Below are 22,753 nucleotides of genomic sequence, written 5' to 3' on the forward strand. Positions count from 1 at the left end.
AAAGTGTACATCAACCATTTTCAGATTTCAAGACAAGAATCAATCCTTCTTAATAAAAAGACGATCCTGTCTATTACAATTGCATTTAATACATTTGTAATATCGAAATTTGCAATGAAAATAAACTGAAATATATCAGACTTGTTTTATTTTTATTTTTTTTAAAAGCGTACGGTAAAAATGTCGATTTTTTAACCCCCTCCCCCCAAGTGTACGTTTTGTACACTTTGGAAAATGGTTGACAATTATAAGACAAAAAATAAGCTGGTCGTGAAAAAAAAAAAAAAAAAAAAAAACCAGCCATTAGAAATGATATAACACATAATTTTCGATTTTAACATGAACAACCTTAACTACGAATTTCATTAAAGATCGACTGATTTGTCGTTTCAAATCCCATTATCATCAGAAACGTTAAATGAAATTAATTCCTCATTAAATTTAATAATACTTTTTGTATGTTTTTTTTATCTTCTCCTTTTTAAATTTTAAAGAACGTACATAAATTCAGTCTGCCTTAGTATTTTTAACTGTATGCAGTGCTTTTAACGTTTGATATTTTTTTTTTTTAAATTAGATTATGTAATGATAACACATTTTTAATAACGCAAGCTATTAACACTGTTTTAAAATACCAGGTAGTAATCATAATTTTTGGAAGTGTATATTGAATGAAACAACTAAACCCCTATTAATTCCCAGGGATGTTAACCTTAGTTTTAAGAGAAAATGTGATTTTTTTTATCAAAGAATGCCAGATTTGCCATTTCACCCCCGACCGAGTCACTCTGTTTGAAAAAAAGTATATTTCATTAATATGAATATTTGATTACAAGACTGTGAGTATGACAACTAGAAATCTTTCTGTTTATTTTATAGAAATCACATGTGGCAAAAGTTTCCTTCATCTTGTGAAAAGTAAAATTATTCATGATATTCGAGATACCTATAATTTTGGAGATATTGTAAATATTTCTTGCAATGCTGGTTATGTTGAACATACAAAAAGGACAAAATGTGTCGGTATTAACAAGTGGTCAGAAAGAGGACCAGTCTGTGAAGGTGAGTAGTTCGCTTTGTACCATTTAAAAATGACGATTATAAATCGAAAATATAATCTGTTCATTGATTGTGTGTCAAAAAATCTTATTACAACTACATACTGATTTTTATTTATGGCGATGTTGCTATATGCATAAAGAAATAAAGTTTGTTAGGACTTTTTACAATTTGATTTCTTTTCATTTCTTTTCATTTCAAGTAAAGATAAAGGCAACAGGAGATCTAGAATACCGCTGTTCAATAGTAATAAACAAGAGTATATGTAACATTAAATTTACAAATGGACAAAGTTGGGTTTCCCGTTTTCCCGTTTGAATGGTTTTACACTAGTAATTTTGGGGCCCTTTATAGCTTGTTGTTCGGTGTGAGCCAAGGCTCCGTGTTGAAGGCCGTACATTGACCTATATTGGTTTACTTTTATAAATTGGTATTTGGATGGAGAATTGTCTCATTGGCACTCATATCACATCTTCCGATATCTAAAGACTAAGTGATAAATCTGTAATACCCGTTCTCTACATTTAGTTTGCCTCAACCAAATGTTATTGAACTACTACACAATGTTTATTATCACAAAACAAAAATGATCAAGTTTGAAATTGGGTGGCTTCACTTTTACCATTCTGGAGTTGTGCCAATTAAGTGCTCATTTACAAAAAAAAACAAAAAAAAAAAAAAATATCCCTAATTAAATGTCCAGTCTATTTTGCTTATTTTAAAGATAAAATTCGTTAAAACAAAATTGCTCGTGGTCAAGTTTGTTTGCTTTGGCCAAAAGGTTTCGACGAAATTTTTTCGTAAAAGTTAATGAACAGCGACGGGAGCAAAGTGAGGAGAAAAGCTCACTTAACCCTGTGTACCAGGTGAGCTCAAAATCTGTGATAATTAATTTTATCTGTTATAAGTTATAACGAATTATAAAATTCGTGATTTCGAATTCAATCATATTTTTGAAGGTCCTAAATGGGCTTCCGTATGTTTACATTTTAAATAAAGTACATGGACATTTTCACCTAGGAAAAGACATGAACATGATTTCCAAAAACCCTTAGTCTGGGGACATAAATTCTATTTTTTTTTTATCAAAAATATAAATGCACAACTCTTGAACAATATTAAAACATAACATTTAAATGTTCATTGTTATATATTTGATTGAATTTATTCATTAATATTTTTCCTATAAAAAGGAGGACATGGATGTTTTCACCTAGCAATATTAATGACATGGACTTGCGTTACTAGGAAAATTAGTCTGGGGACATAGATTACTAACATCAGACTAAAAATACTAGTAAATTCTGTAACCATGGACTTTTTATACTAAGTCTTGTAATATTGTCCGCTCAGACATATTTTACCAGGACAAATTTATCACTTTCATATACCGCTGTTCAATAGCAATAAACAGGAGTATACCGCTGTTCAATAGTCATAAATCGATTAAGCGAAAACAAACCAAAATCGAGGAAAACACACCAACTACATGTATATGATTAAAATAATGGAACAACAGACACAATGAACTGCAACAAAGACAAACGCCAACATACATGTACATAGAAACGGACTATTTGATAGCAACTTCCATATTCCTGACTTGATATAGGACAATATAGTAAGATACAATGATGGGTTGAACCTGGTTGTATGGCTAGCCTAACCTCCCGCTTACATAGCCATATTTATTTTACCATTCTGGAGTTGTGCCAATTAAGTGCTCATTTACAAAAAAAAACAAAAAAAAACAATATCCCTAATTAAATGTCCAGTCTATTTTGCTTATTTTAAAGATAAAATTCGTTAAAACAAAATTGCTCGTGGTCAAGTTTGTTTGCTTTGGCCAAAAGGTTTCGACGAAATTTTTTCGTAAAAGTTAATGAACAGCGACGGGAGCAAAGTGAGGAGAAAAGCTCACTTAACCCTGTGTACCAGGTGAGCTCAAAATCTGTGATAATTAATTTTATCTGTTATAAGTTATAACGAATTATAAAATTCGTGATTTCGAATTCAATCATATTTTTGGAGGTCCTAAATGGGCTTCCGTATGTTTACATTTTAAATAAAGTACATGGACATTTTCACCTAGGAAAAGACATGAACATGATTTCCAAAAACCATTAGTCTGGGGACATAAATTCTATTTTTTTTTATCAAAAATATAAATGCACAACTCTTGAACAATATTTAAACATAACATTTAAATGTTCATTGTTATATATTTGATTGAATTTATTCATTAATATTTTTCCTATAAAAAGGAGGACATGGATGTTTTCACCTAGCAATATTAATGACATGGACTTGCGTTACTAGGAAAATTAGTCTGGGGACATAGATTACTAACATCAGACTAAAAATACTAGTAAATTCTGTAACCATGGACTTTTTATACTAAGTCTTGTAATATTGTCCGCTCAGACATATTTTACCAGGACAAATTTATCACTTTCATATACCGCTGTTCAATAGCAATAAACAGGAGTATACTGCTGTTCAATAGCAATAAACAGGAGTATACCGCTGTTCAATAGTCATAAATCGATTAAGCGAAAACAAACCAAAATCGAGGAAAACACACCAACTACATGTATATGATTAAAATAATGGAACAACAGACACAATGAACTGCAACAAAGACAAACGCCAACATACATGTACATAGAAACGGACTATTTGATAGCAACTTCCATATTCCTGACTTGATATAGGACAATATAGTAAGATACAATGATGGGTTGAACCTGGTTGTATGGCTAGCCTAACCTCCCGCTTATATAGCCATATTTATAATGCCATTAAAATGCCAACATTACGTGGCAGGAATACAATAAAAATAATAGTTCATAACAACATGTTACCCACAGAATAACAACGGGCACCTCCAATGAATTTACTACGACAGTACATCAGGACACCACAATAGAATATGCGATAACCGTACATCAATGAGAAAAATCATAACGATAACCAATAAACGACACATCGTTTATTTTCGTTCCGTTCATACGTATTACTCAACCTTTTGTTAAACCTAGTATTGAACGAACTCTTACTATGTAGTTTAAAACAAATATATTCTCTGAACCCGCCTGCCATCAAGCATCGGAGGCACGTCTAAAAATAAAAGAGAGTTCGGTTGAGAACTTCTCGACAAGAAAGATGATTTCAATTTTTAAGTATTAAGTTATTCATTTCTTTGTACATGTAGCATTATCTTAGAAGCTCTTATATATGGGATATTTATATATTTCAGTTGAAACAGTATTCCAGGGCTTTTGTTTCCTATAATGGTTCCCTGAAAAATGAAAAAAACATGTCCATATCACAAAAAAAGATCAAATATTATTGCATTGACCATTACACTTAAAACAATAAATATGATATATCTGGAACCAACAAAAGCAGTACAGGCGAACTGTAATTGGTCGCAATGGTCAGTAGTTCAATTTGAAAACGATTCACCTGTCGTATTGCACGCATAACAGGAGACGATTACCCTGTTCGTGCACCCAGCTTCGTTCCTTTTTTTTTTTTTTTGGCTTTTCCCTCATGCGATTTTCTCATTTTTAATGTCCCAACGTAGTCAGTGGGTACATTAAAAGAGGGTCGAAAGATACCAGAGGGACAGTCAAACTCATAAATCGAAAATAAATTCACAACGCCTGGCTAAAAATGAAAGAAGACAAACAGACAAACAAAAGAACACATGACACAACATAGAAAACTAAAGAATAGGCAACACGAACCCCACCAAAATCTAGGGTGATCTCAGGTGCTCCGGAAGGGTAAGCAGATCCTGCTCCACATGTGGCACCCGTCGCGTTGCTTATGTTATAACAAATCCGGTAAATAGTATAATTCGGTAGATCACATTCATGAAAGGGAAGGGGGTTGAAGGTACGACGTAAGGAACATATACGATATCATTTGTGAAGCGGTTTTCATAACGGTCAACCAACTCGTGATGGCGTCCATAAAATTTACGAAGGGATGATTTCAGCTTCACCATTTGGAACTCTTGGTTTAAAAGCTTTCTTGTGAGCAGCAACCCTTTATCAAGAAAATCATGATAGGAAATGCAAGCACGGGAATATCGTATCAACTGGGAGATATATACCCCGTATGCAGGTGATGCTGGAATGTTGCTACTTAGAAATGGAAAGTTAACAATTGGAAAGCTGAAATCATCTCTTTTGACGTAAAGTTTTGTTTTTAACCGACCCTCATTGCCAATTTCTAGATGTAAGTCAAGATATGAGGCCGACTTAACTGTATCTGTTTTCTCCTTTATCTCAAGTTCGATGGGATAGATGCGTTCAAGTGTTACCCTTCACCATCCGTTTCTTTTTTTGTTTCCGCATTATTACTAATTAATCTTATGAAACACAACGCAGGGAACAAAAACTTGCAGTTACCCTTCACCATCCGTTCCTTTTTTGTTTCCGCATTATTACTAATTAATTTTATGAAATACAACGCAGGGAACAAAAACTTGCAGTTAGAGTTTAAATTTTGAAGTTTCAGTGGGGGATCGAGAATTTTTCCGAAAGGGAGAGGGGGTCAATTATTGCCTAAGATGGTGCCATATCCTTCAGTGATTTCCTAAATAATCAACCGTTTCGATCCCACAAAAGGAGAGGCAGATCACCGCCCCCTCTAAATCCACTTCTCTTTCTAGAGTTATGCTTCCTTATAACCTTTTTTTTAGTTTTCCACACTCTAACTTAAGATTTCCTCATCCAAATTCTATGACTTATTCACAATGCTTAGAATAAAAAATTACAAACAGAATTTGAATTTATGCAGTAAGTCATTACTGGTTTAGAATTTTGCTTCTGTTTAACTTGGGGAATAGCAAAGATTGACGGTTGCCATTTGTGTCCTCATGCACATTCTTTTATTGTTTGTAAATACAAAACAGAAGATGTGGTATGATTGCCAATGAGACAACTGTCCACAAGAGACCAAAATGACAAAGACATTAACAACTATAGGTGACCGTACGGCCTTCAACAATGAGCAAAGCCCATACCGCATAGTCAGCTATAAAAGGCCCCGATATGACAATGTAAAACAATTCAAACGAGAATAATAACGGCCTTATTGGTATAAAAAGTATGAACGAAAAACAAATTTGTAACACATAAACAAACGACAACCACTGAATTACAGGCTCCTGACTTGGGACAGGCACATACATAAATGATGTGGCGGGGTTAAAATGACTTGTCTTTTTAAACGATTTGAACAGCGTGAAACTACTGTTGGCTTGATGTATGGCCTAATACAAGTATGCATTAGTTGAGTCGCTGTCGCTAATGTCACTATCGGAAACATCCTTAGTTTCAACTTGAACATTTTCGGGGTTATCTGTGAGACGAATTTACACACACATTGAGTAATGGATATAACACGTTATGATTGATAATGTACTGTTCAACTATACCATTTGCAGGAGATTTTGGTTTATTTAAATACCTTTTTGAAAAAAAAAAGCGAGGCACGTGTAAATCTATACTTCTAAATGAGGAGACCGATTTCATTGAGCCGCACCTGAAATAGTTTTTTTACCCCAGGAAACGCCATTTATTTTTTAGAAAATTTCCAAATTCGTAGACCGCTATCGAGACGTGTCTTTTACGCTTTTGTGCAGGCTCAATCGTAAATTTTAGAAATTTCTTCAAAGTCGCATACTTTTATTTCAATATGACTTTTTTTAGGTGTTCCTTGTCCAGACTTCAACAAAACTGACAATTCTGAACTCCCTACAAAATTAAGTGGATACAGATTTCAAGATGCGGTAACATTTAAATGCAACAAAGGTTACATATTGTCAGGAAATGCATCTCTGATCTGTTTAGCAAATGGTCTTTATTCATTTGGAAAATGGAATAGTGTTCAACCAGTTTGTACAGGTCAGAATTTTCTAATATTTCAAAGTTTTAAAAAAATTACATGTAATAAATGTGGTGTGAAAGATACCAGTGGTACATCCAAACTCATAGATCAAAAATAAACTGACAATGCTATGGCTAAAAAAAAAAGATAAACAGAAAACAATAGTACATAGAACACAACAAAGAAATAAAGACTAAGCAACACGAACCTCTACAAAAATTGGTGATATCAGTTGTTCCGAAAGGACAAGAAGATCCTGCTCTACATGTGACACCTGTCGTGTTGATCATCTTATTACAAACATGTTAAATAGTCTAATTCGGTAGGTCATAACAGTCAGGAGCCTGTAGTTCAGTGGTTGTCGTTGGTTTATGTCGGTCATATTCGTTTTTCGTAATCAAAAATGTTAAAATTAGGTCTTTAGTTTTCTCAATTGAACTGTTCCTTTTTATTCATGTCCGGATCTTTTATTGCCGTTATATGGGTGGTCGTGTGGTCTAGCGGGACGGCTGCAGTGCAGGCGATTTGGTGTCACGATATCACAGTAGCATGGGTTCGAATCCCGGCGAGGGAAGAACTAAAAATTTGCGAAAGCAAATTTACAGATCTAACATTGTTGGGTTGATGTTTAGACGAGTTATATATAAACATCAACCCAACAATGTTAGATCTGTAAATTTGCTTTCGCAAATTTTTGGTTCTTCCCTCGCCGGGATTCGAACCCATGCTACTGTGATATCGTGACACCAAATCGCCTGCACTGCAGCCGTCCCGCTAGACCACACGACCACCTGGGCTCTCTAAAAAAAAGAGCTTTCGCTGGCCATGTGTTACCTTTCCACGTCAGTTTTAATCTAGCGGCGTACTACAGTACATGATATATAAGGCATGAAGATGTTATTGTTACAGATCAGCTAAATTATCTATAGTAAAGGATCCTACAAATTAATGTAAGATACAGTCACAGAAAATAATTATATTCATAAGTACGTCTGAGTCAGTGACAACCCTACAACAGATGTATCCATCGGATCGCCATCAATGATGGTGATACATGGCTGTGTACATAATGTATATACAACTCGTCTAAACATCAACCCAACAATGTTAGATCTGTAAATTTCTTTCGCAAATTTTTGGTTCTTCCCTCGCCGGGATTCGAACCCATGCTACTGTGATATCGTGACACCAAATCGCCTGCACTGCAGCCGTCCCGCTAGACCACACGACCACCTGGGCTCTCTAAAAAAAAAGATATATATATATATATAATAAGATAAGAGTGATTATCCCCGGCTTAGTATATATCTAGGATTTTGATTGACTAACACACGTCGTTACAAAACCCATAGCCCCTGGGTGTTGCTAACCCATATCCCCGGACGTTGCTAACCATTATCCCGGGGAACTTCACGCAAGTTTTCCTTAGTTCCATGATGCTCCTAGTGAAATATTGAATTCTGTAGATTATTCATAATGTTTGTAATTAAATATTTAATCATTACCGATTTTGTCCTAGTATGCCGATCATTTACACTCATTTCATTAAATGCTTCACTTGACTGCCACATTTTCAAGGAATAAGAGTACTGACCTAGCTTTGCAAATGACCCACGTTGACTTCACACCACCTATGATGTAACTCTCACAACATTGAGCGCCAAATTTGACTCAATCCAGTTTCTCTGTCTTCGTATTAAAAACATCTTATACTTGACTACCTGTAGGGTTGTACCAAAGGTAGTACCCTACACCCCGTATAAAATATGTAAAATTTCCAAATACAATAAAACTTTTTTAGATAATGAAAAAAACGTTGTTTTCACGTTACACTTTGTACCCGAATTTCCATGAAACTTGCCCGATACGGACTAAGAACGGGGATAAATTCGTTATCTACGTTCATATCCGAAAATATGAACGTAGATAAGTTATAATATTCCTCGATTCAAATTATAGGACCCAAAATAAAAATTAAAATTAAAATTTGTCTGTTTATTAAGTTTTCAATCTTGTTAAGGGTTATCTTACATGTAAGTATGTCTGAATGTTTTATCGTTTGGATTATTGGTTGATAATCGATTTAATCTGGCGCTTAATAGATTAACGTGTTAACATTTTCGTCTATTCTTTTTTATTATTTCAAACCATGTATAACAAATGGTAACAATATTTCCTTCGCTGACCAAACTTTTGAAAGATAATGGTAGACAATATATTATGGTAGCAGTTTGTCATACATGCATTGCTTCAGATAATCTTTATTTATTGTTATGACATGTTGTATAAGGAAATGATTACTACACGATATTACTGATGATTATTTTGAATAATAATTATATCCTTTAACACAGTTTGGTACCAGTCAGTCCTTCACATTACTTCCAGAAAAAATAACTCTGTTTGCTTTATTTTTTCTATAACAAGAATTACTAAAGGCTATATGTATGGAGGTAGATAATAATAACATCTATTCTGTTTGTGAAAAAGTTTAACTTATCATTACAATATTTTTCAATTTATTATTTAAATTTGGCAGATATTTGCCTCCAGGTTTATCAAAAGAAATAGATTCGGTGATATATTTAGAGACAAAAACTTTTATATTTGACGAGGATTTCAGAAATATTGACTTGAAGTTATTTAGTTTTTTTCAACGTTACGACTACATTATCCAATATTTAGACATGCTTAGACAAATATCCCTTTTATATGGAACGCCATAGCTATCTTATGTGGAAATCTGATACCATGTTGTGATGTTTTGATATAATTCAATATGGAATAGTCATTACTTAACGATATTTCGATATAACATGATATGATTGAGTATTGACTTGATATAGTTTTGTCAATACTCAATATGTAATGTAATTACTCGAGTAATGACAAAATCATGTTGAGTAATGACAAAACTATATCAAGTCAATACGAAACCATATCTTGTTATATCGAAATATCGTTAAGTAATGACTATTCCATATTGAATTATATCAAAACATCATTACGTTATGTCAAATCATATTAAGTAAAGACAAAATATCATGAAGTTATAGTAAAACAACATAACGTAATATCAGAGTTTTGTTTTCGATGAGAGTTTACAAAATGGAATGCCCTATATTTGATATATTCAACTACTGTAAATAATTTAAAACTTTATTTTAGCTGAAAACTCGAGTGAATTTCCCGCGGCAATTGTAGGTGCTGCTGTAGGATCATCTTTTGCAGTAATTTTGATAGTCGTGATCATAGTCATCATAATCATTCGTAGGTAAGATAACATATATACAGAGAAAAGGTTCATGTAGTATAAATTTAAAATCATTTATTGCATTATATTGTTGTACGAAACAACTTACAATGGACAAATGATGCAGTTTTAATTGCCTATATGTGTACCATATGGAAATTAACAATGAACCAATCACATACCGTGAAGTAAGAAGTCATTGTCAAATATGAGAAGACAGCAATCAAAGGCAACACATGAATTGCAGGCTATGTGCCCGTTCTGATTTCGAACGAACACCTACATAATATGGTGGGGTGAGACATGTTTGTTAGTGCTCGTGCCTCTCTTGATATGGAACAGTTGCTCTGCCTTACAAATAAAGAACAAATCAGTAACCCATTTGGAAAGGATTTGACTAATATACTCAGCACGAAGCACAAAAATCAACTTTCAAAAAGACAAAAAACGCACAAAAAATCAACTCATGGATACTGGAAGCTAGTTCACATCCAAAGACGACTTATACATGAATTCAGTAGAATAACAAAATTAATTGAAAATTCAAATGTTGTAGAAGAAAACAAGAGGAGAGAACTTCCAAAAGTACAGTTTATAAAGAGACTTCATCGGAATTCCGGAAATGGAGAGAAGAGAAACCTATACGTAGTAAAACTGGTATCTATTTTGATTTGTTTCCCCATATAGGATTTTACTTTCAAAAGAATAAGGAAGTGATAAACCTTGATGTAATAAATGCCGGAATTATCCACAAAACAGTTTGACCTCTTAATAGAAACTTTATCGCCCGACATTAGGGTGTCTGTTTTACTGTTGATGGTAAATGCTTCTTTAAAACTTAACGTATTTCATACCGATCCATTTACTTTTCAGAATTTACCGTATTTCATACCGATCCACTTACTTTCCAGAATTTACCAAGTTGAATTTTTTATCTCTACTCTTCCTGAGTATCATCGTTTACTGAACTTTGAAAGGGCTTAGCTGTCAAATCCGTGTTTACCGATATGATTCAAGTTGTAACATTGTCTAATAACATACAAATACGTATATCCAAATTGCAAAAAAGTCTTGAATAAACAATTAACAATGCATGAACTCGATGATATGTACAAGAATTTTATGTGTATTTAGCTCTAAACTGTGTGCATTTCTTTTAGACATAACAAGTTCAATAATTACCGAGTCGAAAGTCACTTCTTCCAAGAATATTGACACACCATACTACAATGACGAAGATGGAGAAGGATATTACAGTTTTACATTAGATAAACAAATTCCGAGAAGTGCTATTCTCGTGAAAGATTTCTTTGAATACGTTGAAAATGGAAGAGAAACTGAGGGAAAGATAGAGTTAGAATTCCTGGTCAGTTTTTGTACGCACGTCAAAATTTTGACGTGACGTATTATGGTATAAAAATGTCCGTCTATCCGTCTGTACGACTGTCTGTCCGGCGTAATGATTCAAAATTGTATTTAAGAGTTATTGAGTTTTTTGTTTAAAAAAAGGTGTGTTTTCACATGTCGCACTGTATCTCAGAAACTATTATTATTGCATAAAACTTACACACAAGACGACGGGCGTAGCATGCGCTCATATCGGAGCTGTTTATTCATGTTATGTTATCTTGATCTAAGTGACCCCAGATAATGTGTTATTTAGTAGGATGATCATGCACTGGATGAAATTAAAATTTTGTAATTTGAAATAAGGCATTATTTACATTTATATCAATCTTAAAACCCGTCCATTTACAATAAAAAGATATATCATACTATTTAGTTCCATTTTCATGTAAAATTAAAAAGTCTTTAACACTGAATTTCTAAAACTATCGTAAACATTCATGGTAACTATCATTTGTCAAGTTGAGAATCATTGACACAAATTGTAAAAAGAGGTTTAAGTTTCATTGAATTCTGTAAACAGATATAGCTGTGCAGTGCAAAAGTATTGATTTCTCCACACTTTTCTTGCTATAAAAACAACTTTCTAGAGACCACAACAGCTATTAGCTTTAAATAAATCATGATTTAATTTTGACCAGGAAGTTTCGGCTAACTAACAGTGATTTGTAGATTTTCATCGAGATATTTGACAAAATGGGGCGGGTAGGAGATTTTTTTTTCTTTCCTCTTAAACCCTTTTGTAATGTGTTTTTCATTTGCATGGGTAATTATAAGCTTATATCATGTGTAACTTTATAAGAAATTCTACATATTTTTTTTTTTTATTCATCAATAAATATTTCTGATTGGCAACCACTGTTCAGTCTAAATGTAATTGCTGCTTCAGAAACCTATTTTTATCCATTCGTTTGATGTGTTTGGACTTTTGATTTTGCCTTTTGATTTTTGATTTTCCTTTTTGAATTTTCCTCGGAGTTCAGTATTTTTGTGTTTTTACTTTTTTCAGTAACTAGCAAAAACGTTAGAAGAATACGTCGACGTATTAATTATAATTTGAGTAAAGTTGCTCGAAGAAATCTAAAAACAGATATTTGCAACAAGGCATTTCAGTTAAACGAAACTATCGGCTATCGAAAAAAATCCGGAAATCGTTGTATTTTTTTTTAATTGAAATAAAATTGGATCGGGACGATTTCAGAGGAGCGGGTTGGGATTAAAATCTATCAATTAATCCTAAATGACCATATTACGTTGTGGCGGTTTAGTTTGTAACACTGATTTGTTTTCGCTTAATCGATTTATGACTTTTGAACACCGATATACTACTGTTAATATAACATTTTTGTTTTAAAAAAAATGCAGTTCGAAAGTTGAATTGATTACGTCATTTTCAATGTTCAAATATTGTGGTATACACAGAAACCCTTGGTTTCCCCTTACCAATGAACGTGTCACCGTCAAAAGCAGTGACTGCCTGTAACAAATACGAAAATGATTGTCAGAAAGGTCAACCAATTCTGTTCGGCACGTTTTGGTTTCTGTTTTGCACCTTCTGATTTGCCGTTGTTCCACCCATTACAATGGATTTTGGCAATTATGCGGTTGAAACTTTAAGGCTCTAAATGTTTTTCTGCAGTCGATTCTTTGTCAGTTCAGTTAATGGGAAACATTTATGGCATAAATCTGTGCAAAATTTTATTCATCAATTTGGTAAGCAGTGGACGTTGCGGCCGTAGATCTGTCTCGCAAATGTCGTTGTGTAATTAAATTCTATTGACGTTGCATTGTCACTACATGTTGATCTGGTCTTTGGTGGTCTTCAACAAATCCCGTCTACCAGTATCATTGTCGGAAGGACAGTAAGACGAGTTTCTGACGTCAGATTGTCTTGTTGCAGCACGTTCACGTTTTCCTGTTTGTAGTATTTTAATGGGTTGATTCAGTTTGTGTATTCCTCAGTCTTGGCAATATGGAGATGCAACATCTTTTAAATGATTTAAGGTAGATGGGGTGTCTAAATTATAATCCATAGAATCTTTTAATAATTTGCCAAAATGTAGTTCATATCCTGCTTGTTTAAAAACATTAATAAAAAGAATGGGTCACCGGACTTATTTTCACGCTTCGGGTTGTTCAAAATTGTCAAGATTTTGTATAGATTATGCATGGAAAACCCATTTTTCCTCCATAAAACGCAAACCACACCATAGAATTTTGAGATAAAATATGAGAAGATAGCTTCAATATTATGCTTTCAGATAAGAAAAAGAAAAAATGGGGTCACCGGACTCGTTTTCTTGCTACATGTAAAAATGGGTAAATTCCTAACACATTCTATTGTAAAAGTAACACTATCTGGATTATCTGCCCTTGCATTTGAGTTGCCTCCCCTTATTTGACAAAGTTGGAAAAAAATGAATCAAACAAAAGGATTCTTATTTTTTGTAAAATACAATCATAAATATGATCAAGCATGGCATTTTCTATATTATAATGAAAATTCTTACCCATGAATTACCTTCTTCTATAAAAATTTGCACATTTCATCAAAGATCTAGACCTTGTTTTCTAGTATTTCAAAATCCAAGATGGAGGAAGACACCCTATCTACCTTAAGTGTGGCCACGGATTGAACGAACTGTTTCACAAGGAAAAAAATGAAAAAATCTTTTATTTGCTCGAAGTTTCGCTTTCTAAAATGCGTGCGATCTCAATAATCAGGTATGTTCAATAACCACAGGTAAGTCTGATGTTGTTTTTTTTTTCGAAAAAGAAAGACGTATGATAAGCATGAATAGTAGTTATATGAGGATCAAACATGATTTGGTAAAAAAAATCTACAAAATGAGTGTTGCGTTTTTAAAGTAAGTCAGTATATAACTAGGTCCTTGTCGTCTGTAACGCCGATATCATTGAATTAGCATAGAGATGTTACCACATGTAATTTGTTCGAACATTGTATTTTTTCTCAACATCAAGGCGCTCCAATGTTTGATACAAAAAAGATTGAGGGCTGCGAGTTTTCTACATTTAATGTGCCCGTCTTAAGTCTGGTAACACCAACAGAAGTTGTTCATATTATGTCTTTCTTTATTTGTTATGGGTTAACATGAAGAAAAAGATTCGAAGAAAACAACAACAAATAAACAAATAAATCGACTTATGTTCTTTTTCACGGGTTCAACCAAACATTAAGCATTTCTTTTCTATACAAGGCTTAATGACACAAAACTCAAATATTCTATGGAATGTAGGTTTGCAGCATCCAGTCGTTTAATAATACATTCGGAAAATAATAACAACATATGAACAAACATTTAGAATGCAATAGACAGTACTGAACACATTATCTTCACTAGAAGTATGATCAACAGCCTGCACAATAATCTACAAAATTAGGCACAAAAATTAGAAACAATTCACGACTGCATGTAAATGAACGGAAACAAAATTGAAAAAAAACTGTAACTTTGGACAGTGTACATGTGCATCTATTGAATTGTATAATCTTATACGTGTGAAAGACAGTACCCATAGAATAAAAATGTTTTTTGAAATAAAAAAACTAAAAAGTAAAACAGACCTTAACAGCAATTGAATTAAACGTATAGACTGATTGAATGCAAACCGTCGAATGAATTAATTTCCCGATTAGGTATGCACCCGTGCAAATTACTACGCATTACGTTATTTGTTAAGCCTTATAACGAAACGAAATTTATAAACCACGTTTTTATTCGCACCACTAGTATATCTCCGAGAAGTTTGTAGTTGTTCCATTGATCTCGTTACAATTGAACACTTATCTGATTATTTTGTAGACATTTAAGAATGGTCTGCAGAAAGCAACACTGGCCGCTCTAAAACCTGGGAATAAAGCTAAAAATAAATATAAAAATATGTATGCATGTAAGTACAACTCCTTTAAACCTTTTTTACAAGTTAAAGTTAATTTTAATTTTGCACATCTCTACATATGATAATAATATTTCTATTTAATCCTTATAGATATTTAGAGGAATATTGATGCCTTCGCTTAGATAATTTTATCATATCAACTGCAATCATTTACTGTTATTACATTGTGGATAAGATTTTTATGTGTTGCCAGTGGTTCAAAATGCGAAATTTTTCATAAATCAACAATCTCGCAAAAGTAATAGTTTAATATTCTGTTAGCTCAAAAGTTGTTTCCGAAAATAAAATTCAAGGGATAAAGTGCTAATAGGATATGAAAACACTTTAGCATTTCTGTTTAATATGAAACATCTGGGTGATAATCAACGAATACATAGAAGTGCGTTTGTTTTAAAAAAAAAGGATACAGTAACAAACATTTTTCAACAGCATCCATGCAATTAGGTCTAAAAATATGTGTAAGGCCTTTTGCATTTAATGTTCACTTTTGAGACGTATATATTATAGTATAATTCTCGAAAAATTTCTATCGAAGGCCCATATAGCGTTCTTTGGCTTCATTCTTTATTCTTTATTCTGATGTTTTAATGTTTTGCCTCTGACTTCACTAGTGAGTTGATCACTCGTCTGAAGTACACAATTTTAATCCTGTTATTTATGATGAGTTAATATATATGTTATGTAAAAGATGTGTAAGTTTGTACAGGTTTTTTGACACATACTTTCTTGCACTAGGTGATACAGGTGAAATATTTTTTTCTTATAACATGTATCTGTTTATTAGGTCTTTCCACTTTTCTGTGGAAAGACCTATTGTTTTTCTTCTGATTATTATTTTTTTTTTTCTTCCGCCAAATTTTGTTCTTGCGATAAACATTTGTTTCGCAATATGTCGCTTAGATATTTGGTATATGATATCGATCAGTTTATGCGCTTTTGAAATTTACCCTGCGTAACCGAATACTTTTCTTTGTAGGAGTTATTTCCCCAAACACTGTTTTCCTTGTGGTCACAACTCCTTCGCAACCGTAAAAGATAACGACAAATTTATTTGATAAAATTGCTCGTTATATCTTTCGCATGATTTGTCCAATTTCAACCAAAGCAATATGAATGCTCCATATGAGAGTTATTTCCCTTTTTGTATTTGAAATTTTAAAATGTATTTTAAACTGGAACACCATAAGTGATAGAGACCTAGGATCATTTGATTTGAGGTCCTTGGTCCAAAAAATTGAAAATTAGGTCAAGGTCAAAGGTCAAGGTCATATTATAATTTTTGAATTTGTCTTATTTTCACTCATTTTCATTAACCTTTTAAGATATCGACAAATTATTTTGTATAAATTGTTAGTTGCGACAAGTTGTAACTAAATAATTTTAGTTGAAAGGGTGTGCAAACAATGAATGGGAGTTTTAGCCCCTATCATATCTTAAATTATGTTCAAAGTGATATAACTTATTAACCATACATATTAGAGACTAGGGTCTTTTGATTTGAAATCCTCAGTTTGTGACCTTGAAATTGAGGTCAAGGTCATAGGTTAATTTGACGTTCTAGATTTTGACCTTTGCTTTAAATTCATATCTATACATCATAAAGCCATATGAACTGACATTTTAGACTGATTTTATATATTTTAATATCAAAATAGATATTAACTAGTGGAAAGACCTTCAATTGTTCTCTGAACAATTGGTTTTTAATTGTTTATTGTTTTACATTCAAATTCATATACTTCAACCAAACATTTAGTGCTATCTCTGAATTGTTTAAAATCACATCCATATAAAAAAAAGTCTTTTTGTGTTTTCTTATAATGCTTTTTGCATCTATTCTCAGTACTAGACTGTAATATGCAGTTTTGAGAATAGGACAGAAATATACGAAACAAAAAACAATGTGCATTCATCATCAATTTGTGTAAAGCGGTTCATAAAACAATGATAACTTGTACAAAAAATATGTATCAATTATAATTAGTACAACATTACATTATTTAAAACAGAAAGTGAAAGGTCAACTAACAAAATTTTGAAATAAATGAATAATAATATGCTTTTTGATTTCAGATGATGAAACACGAGTTATACTTGATGTAATTGAAGGCTCACAAAACTCCGACTATATAAACGCCTCATTCATACATGTGGGTTGATTTGATATGTTTATGTCTTGTTCATTTTTGGGAGTTTATTTCTTCTTCATTATACAATGTATACGTTCACTTTATAGCCTATGAATCAGTAACTACTTGAATCTCTTATATCCCAACGCACTTAAGATTAAGGATAATACTGCACCTCGAAGGTCTACTTCATATCCGAGTTTTTCTCGATATTAACAGATGAACGATCTCGAGCTAGAACATATGACACACGTGCTAATTTCTATTGTCTAATCGCTATCACTCATTTATAAGCAGGTACATGTCCTCTACCTTATTATATGGCATTAGCATATCTTAATTGATTTATTACACTCTTCTGTGTTCACCCTATATGGACGTCGTGAATAGAGGTACGCTCCTAACACTGATACTAGCGATAGAGTCGAACATCTTTAACCAATTTTGTCCTATTCACGATTGTGAAATTTTGATTGAATATGCATTTAAAAAAATAGCAACAAAAAACAAGTAAACTATATGTGTCGTACAGAGAACAGTTCCAAGCAGTGTTCTTTTGTTTTTAACATTCTCACATATGCTGTATATTTTGTATTTATAACATGACGGTACCAACTTTTCTGCACCAGATACTCGATGCCAAAGTATTTGAAATTCAAAGGTTTGTCAAAAAGCAAAAACTCAAACAGTAATGCCAAAGCCGGGCAAGGAGTATTTGTTTTTCTTATGCATTTTGCATTAATCCATACTGCAATTAATTAGTATAATGTTTTAATCAATCTCTTCTATATCTCATTCGTTCAATCTAGGGCCATCCTCTTTGGCTTATTACATTTTTAACAAACAATACTTATTAGTGAAGCACACTGAACACACTACAAATTACCTTTACAGGGTTATGGGCAGGTTAGAAAGTATATAGCTTCACAAGGTAAGAAAATGTGTAGTGTAAAGTCTTCAGTATCGGTTTGAATCCCGATTAACTGCAAAGAACTTCTCTTGTGTCATATTTTCATATAAGAAATATGTCGATGATTTGAATACTGCGATTGTCCAAAGTTACATTAGAATAGAAACATGTGAATTTTCGATGGGTACATATATCTAAAATTATCAATTTGTTGAATTAAGACTAGAGTTGTCTCGTTTGCAAGATACAGATACAGTTAAGTCTGCCTCAAATTTTCACTTACATCTAGAAATAAACAATGAGGGTCGGTTGAAAACTAAAGTTTACGACAAACGCGATGATTTCAGCTTCCTAATTGTGAGCTCTTTTCTATGTAGCAATATTCCAGCAGCACCTGCATACGGAGTGTATATCTCCCAATTGATACGATATTCTCGCGCTAGTATTTCCTATCATGATTTCCTTGATAGAGTATTGCTGCTTACAAGGAAGCTATTAAACCAAGCGTTCCAAATTCTGAAGTTGAAATCATCCCTCCGTTAATTTTACGGACGCCATCACGAGTTGGTTGACCGTTATGGTATAACCGATTCACAGATGATGCGGAATATGTTTCTTACGTCGTAAATTTAATCCCCTACCCTTTTCATGAATGTGACCTACCGAATTAGACTATTTAGCGGGCGAATAATAACATGAGCATCACGACAGTTGCCACATGTGGAGCAGGATCTGCTTAACCTTCCGGAGCACCTGAGATCAACCCCAGTTTTTTTGTGGGGTTCGTGTTGCTTATTCTTTAGTTTTCTATGTTGTGTCTGTTGTACTGTTATTTGTCTGTTTGTCTTTTTCATTTGTAGTCATAGCGTCATCAGTTTATTTTCGATTTATGAGTTTGACTGTTTCTCTTGTATCTTTCCCCCCTCCTCATTTGCAATCATACCACACTTTCTTATTTTTATATTAACGTGTTCAATTGTTCAGTTTTAAGAACCTACTTCCGTTGGTCTGCAAACAAAAAAACTAATGTTAACAATAACAATTTAATATCAACAACCTTGATATAACAAAATTAAACTTTCAATACATTTAAATAATCATATAGTGCCAGAGTCGCAACTCCACTACTAACCGTGAATAGAAATAAGTCCCGCTTCCCTACTAACCATATATTGAATATACAAAGTCTCCATGCGGACGCTTTTAACTTTTAACCAATCATACTCCTAGAAATGTATAGGCGGTAAGATTAATATACTTATAACGCTAAAACTTACAGGACCCCTGGATAACACTGTGAACGACTTTTGGAAGATGGTTTGGCAGTGTGATTGTGGTAAAATTATTATGCTCACAAATATATTCGAGGAAGGAAAGGTAACTTGTGTTCAATATCTATGAAAATAAACTTTATACCAAGCATGCATAAATATGCAATTTATAAAAACTTTGATAACCATAAACACGTATCTCTGAACCACCATTATGTAAATAGACTTGTTTATTTTTTTCAATGCATATAGTTTGCTTGATTATAAGGCGGGTAAACAATTAGAAGCAAACAAAGGGGACATTAAAATAGCATACCAAAAATGAAAGCCGACGAAAAGATAAACAATTCCATTAAACACTACATAGAAAACTAAAGACTTAGTAACACCAACACTGCCAATAACTAGTGGAATTTAGAAATAGTGAAAAAAACTCCCTGTAAACTTATTTTATTGTAAAAAGAAAATAAAGATTGAAAGGACATCAATTTCTTAGACATGAAATATATGTAAAGCCTCAGAAAGGCTATGATATTTGAAAAATGTGTTATTTTTTCCGACAAAACAGAATGCGTCAATAATGTTTCAATTTAATTTTAGCACAAGTGTATACAATATTGGCCTGAGGGAGAAAATCAAAAAGCAGTGTTTGGAGGAATGGAAATTCTCTTGATAAAAGAAGAGATGTATTCCGATTTTGTCATAAGAATTTTAAAGTTGCAAAAGGTATTTTTTATAATTTTATACAGCTTATAAAATTTGTTATCTTATTTCTGAATGTTTTTGTAATAATAAAAACGAATTTTACATTTTACGGAACAATTGGTGTTAATTTTTGTTGATCCACCCGTAAAAAAAATCATATTTCATTGTAAGTTCAAGATTACCATTATACACATGCATGTTAATAAAGATATATCTGCTTATTAAAGCACACAAATTCAATGGAATATCAAAGATAATGATGAACAAATAAACAACACTGTCAAAATTAGTCGATAATCTCTTTGTAACAGAAATATTATAAACATCTAGACAACCAAAGAGTATAGATGTTTTAGATCATTCTTCTATCGTCAATTTTGTGTATTTACTTTATATTAAAATTTTAGGGTACGGAAAGCAAGGTAGTGAAACATTTTCACTATACTGCCTGGCCTGATAAAAATGTACCAAAATATTCGTCATCTTTAGTTCACTTTAGACACAAAGTCAACAATACCGAGGCGTCATGTACTGGTCCTATGCTTATTCATTGTAGGTAAGTGCGGTTTCACTTATGTTTGTGGCCTGTTATCTATTTTTTGCATGAATGACTATTTCTCTGATCACATGGATTGGATTGTGATACAATAAAGTGATTCGAACCTCTGCGTTAATTTCATTGGTCAATCAAGCATCATAAGACGATATTACGGCATTTCCATTGGCTATTCGTTAGGTCATTGATGACTTTAAAAGGTTAAAATGTTGAACATTTCGTCAATGGCAACAAACATATATGATTTGGTTATGTATGTACAAGTAAACAATCAAACAGAGGAATATTTTATAAATCAACTTAACCAAAAAGTAAAATCACAAAAATACTGAACTCAGAGGAAAATTCTAAAAGGAAAGTCCCTAATTAAATGGCAAAATCAAGATATGGTACAAAAAAAGAGGAAAATCGGGGAGCCATTTATTACTTAAGTTCGAATATTCTGCTGTTATTTATTTCTTCATAGCAATATCATGCACGCCAGATGCTCCTCTATTTTGCATAAAACAAGATCTTTTAACCAAAACAACTTATTGATAACTCATATCATTTCACCTGACTGTGTCTCCCTTGTCACGTTGTGGAGTAGTAGCCAGCACTGCATGAAATCAATTCATCATTAGGCAATGGTTTTTTTTAAAGTTTAAACACTCTGATGTTTTGTAAAATCTTTTATGAATTATGTGTACTGAATTTAAAACTGTATATATCTATGATAATATAAAAAAGATGTGGTATGATTGCCAATGAGACAACTATCCACAAAAGACCAAAATGACACAGACATTAACAACTATAGGTCACCGTACAGCCTTCAACAATGAGCAAAGCCCATACCGCATAGTCAGCTATAAAGGGTCTCGATAAGACAATGTAAAACAATTTAAAAGAGAAAACTAACGGCCTTATTTATGTAAAAAAATGAAAGAAAAAAAACTAATATGTAACACATAAACAAACGACAACCACTGAATTACAGGCTCCTGACTTGGGACAGGCACATACATAAATAATGTGGCCGGGTTAAACATGTTAGCGGGATCCCGACCCCCCCCCCTTAACATGGGACAGTGGTATAACAGTACAACATAAGAACGAACTATAAAAATCAGTTGAAAAAGGCTTAACTCATCAGATGGACAAACATACAAGTGGACGTGGCCGGGTACTTACATGTATACATCCCGACACAAAAAGACACAATGAACAGATCTGAGAGTACTCACAGTTATATGACAGCTAGTTCAAAGCCATTAACAACTTATAAAAAAATCATGCATCTAAGACTAAACAATCAATCCGTACACATGCTTATTGAAATAGCAGTGACACTTTTGAACGGTGCGTGTATTTGAATAAGCTCATTGAAAAAATCTTCTGTTTTAGATTGTTGAGGCCAAACAAAATTTTATATTAAGTCGTTTGTATGATCATTTAAATATAAAAACACAGCTTACCTCTCCAGAATACTGAATGTCCTCAGTTGTGATTCAGCAATGGAGTTTGTTCTAAACCTTGGTGTGGTGACAATTAACCATGGTTTTTACAGAATTGATTTGTGACAGGGAAGTTATGATTTCTAAAATTTGGAAGTGACCAGGCTGGACAATAATTGGTGATATGCGAGCATGAAGTTAC

At 32.9% G+C, this 22,753-nt stretch overlaps 1 protein-coding gene across 1 annotated transcript in view; it reads left to right on the forward strand.

Moving 5' to 3' along the window:
- LOC143052095 (uncharacterized) overlaps positions 1–22,753 on the forward strand; it is an 88,145-nt gene that overhangs the window by 56,096 nt on the left and 9,296 nt on the right. Inside the window, exons 10-20 of the mRNA XM_076225059.1 lie at positions 880–1,062; positions 6,786–6,980; positions 10,132–10,237; positions 10,773–10,873; positions 11,377–11,582; positions 15,448–15,535; positions 17,618–17,694; positions 18,568–18,604; positions 19,863–19,960; positions 20,455–20,580; positions 20,967–21,115. Of these exons, the coding sequence (XP_076081174.1) occupies positions 880–1,062; positions 6,786–6,980; positions 10,132–10,237; positions 10,773–10,873; positions 11,377–11,582; positions 15,448–15,535; positions 17,618–17,694; positions 18,568–18,604; positions 19,863–19,960; positions 20,455–20,580; positions 20,967–21,115 (1,366 nt within the window). The remainder of the gene's footprint in view (positions 1–879; positions 1,063–6,785; positions 6,981–10,131; positions 10,238–10,772; positions 10,874–11,376; positions 11,583–15,447; positions 15,536–17,617; positions 17,695–18,567; positions 18,605–19,862; positions 19,961–20,454; positions 20,581–20,966; positions 21,116–22,753) is intronic.

Source organism: Mytilus galloprovincialis, chromosome 1 (assembly GCF_965363235.1).
Source record: "Mytilus galloprovincialis chromosome 1, xbMytGall1.hap1.1, whole genome shotgun sequence".
NCBI classification, from domain to species: Eukaryota; Metazoa; Mollusca; class Bivalvia; order Mytilida; family Mytilidae; genus Mytilus; species Mytilus galloprovincialis.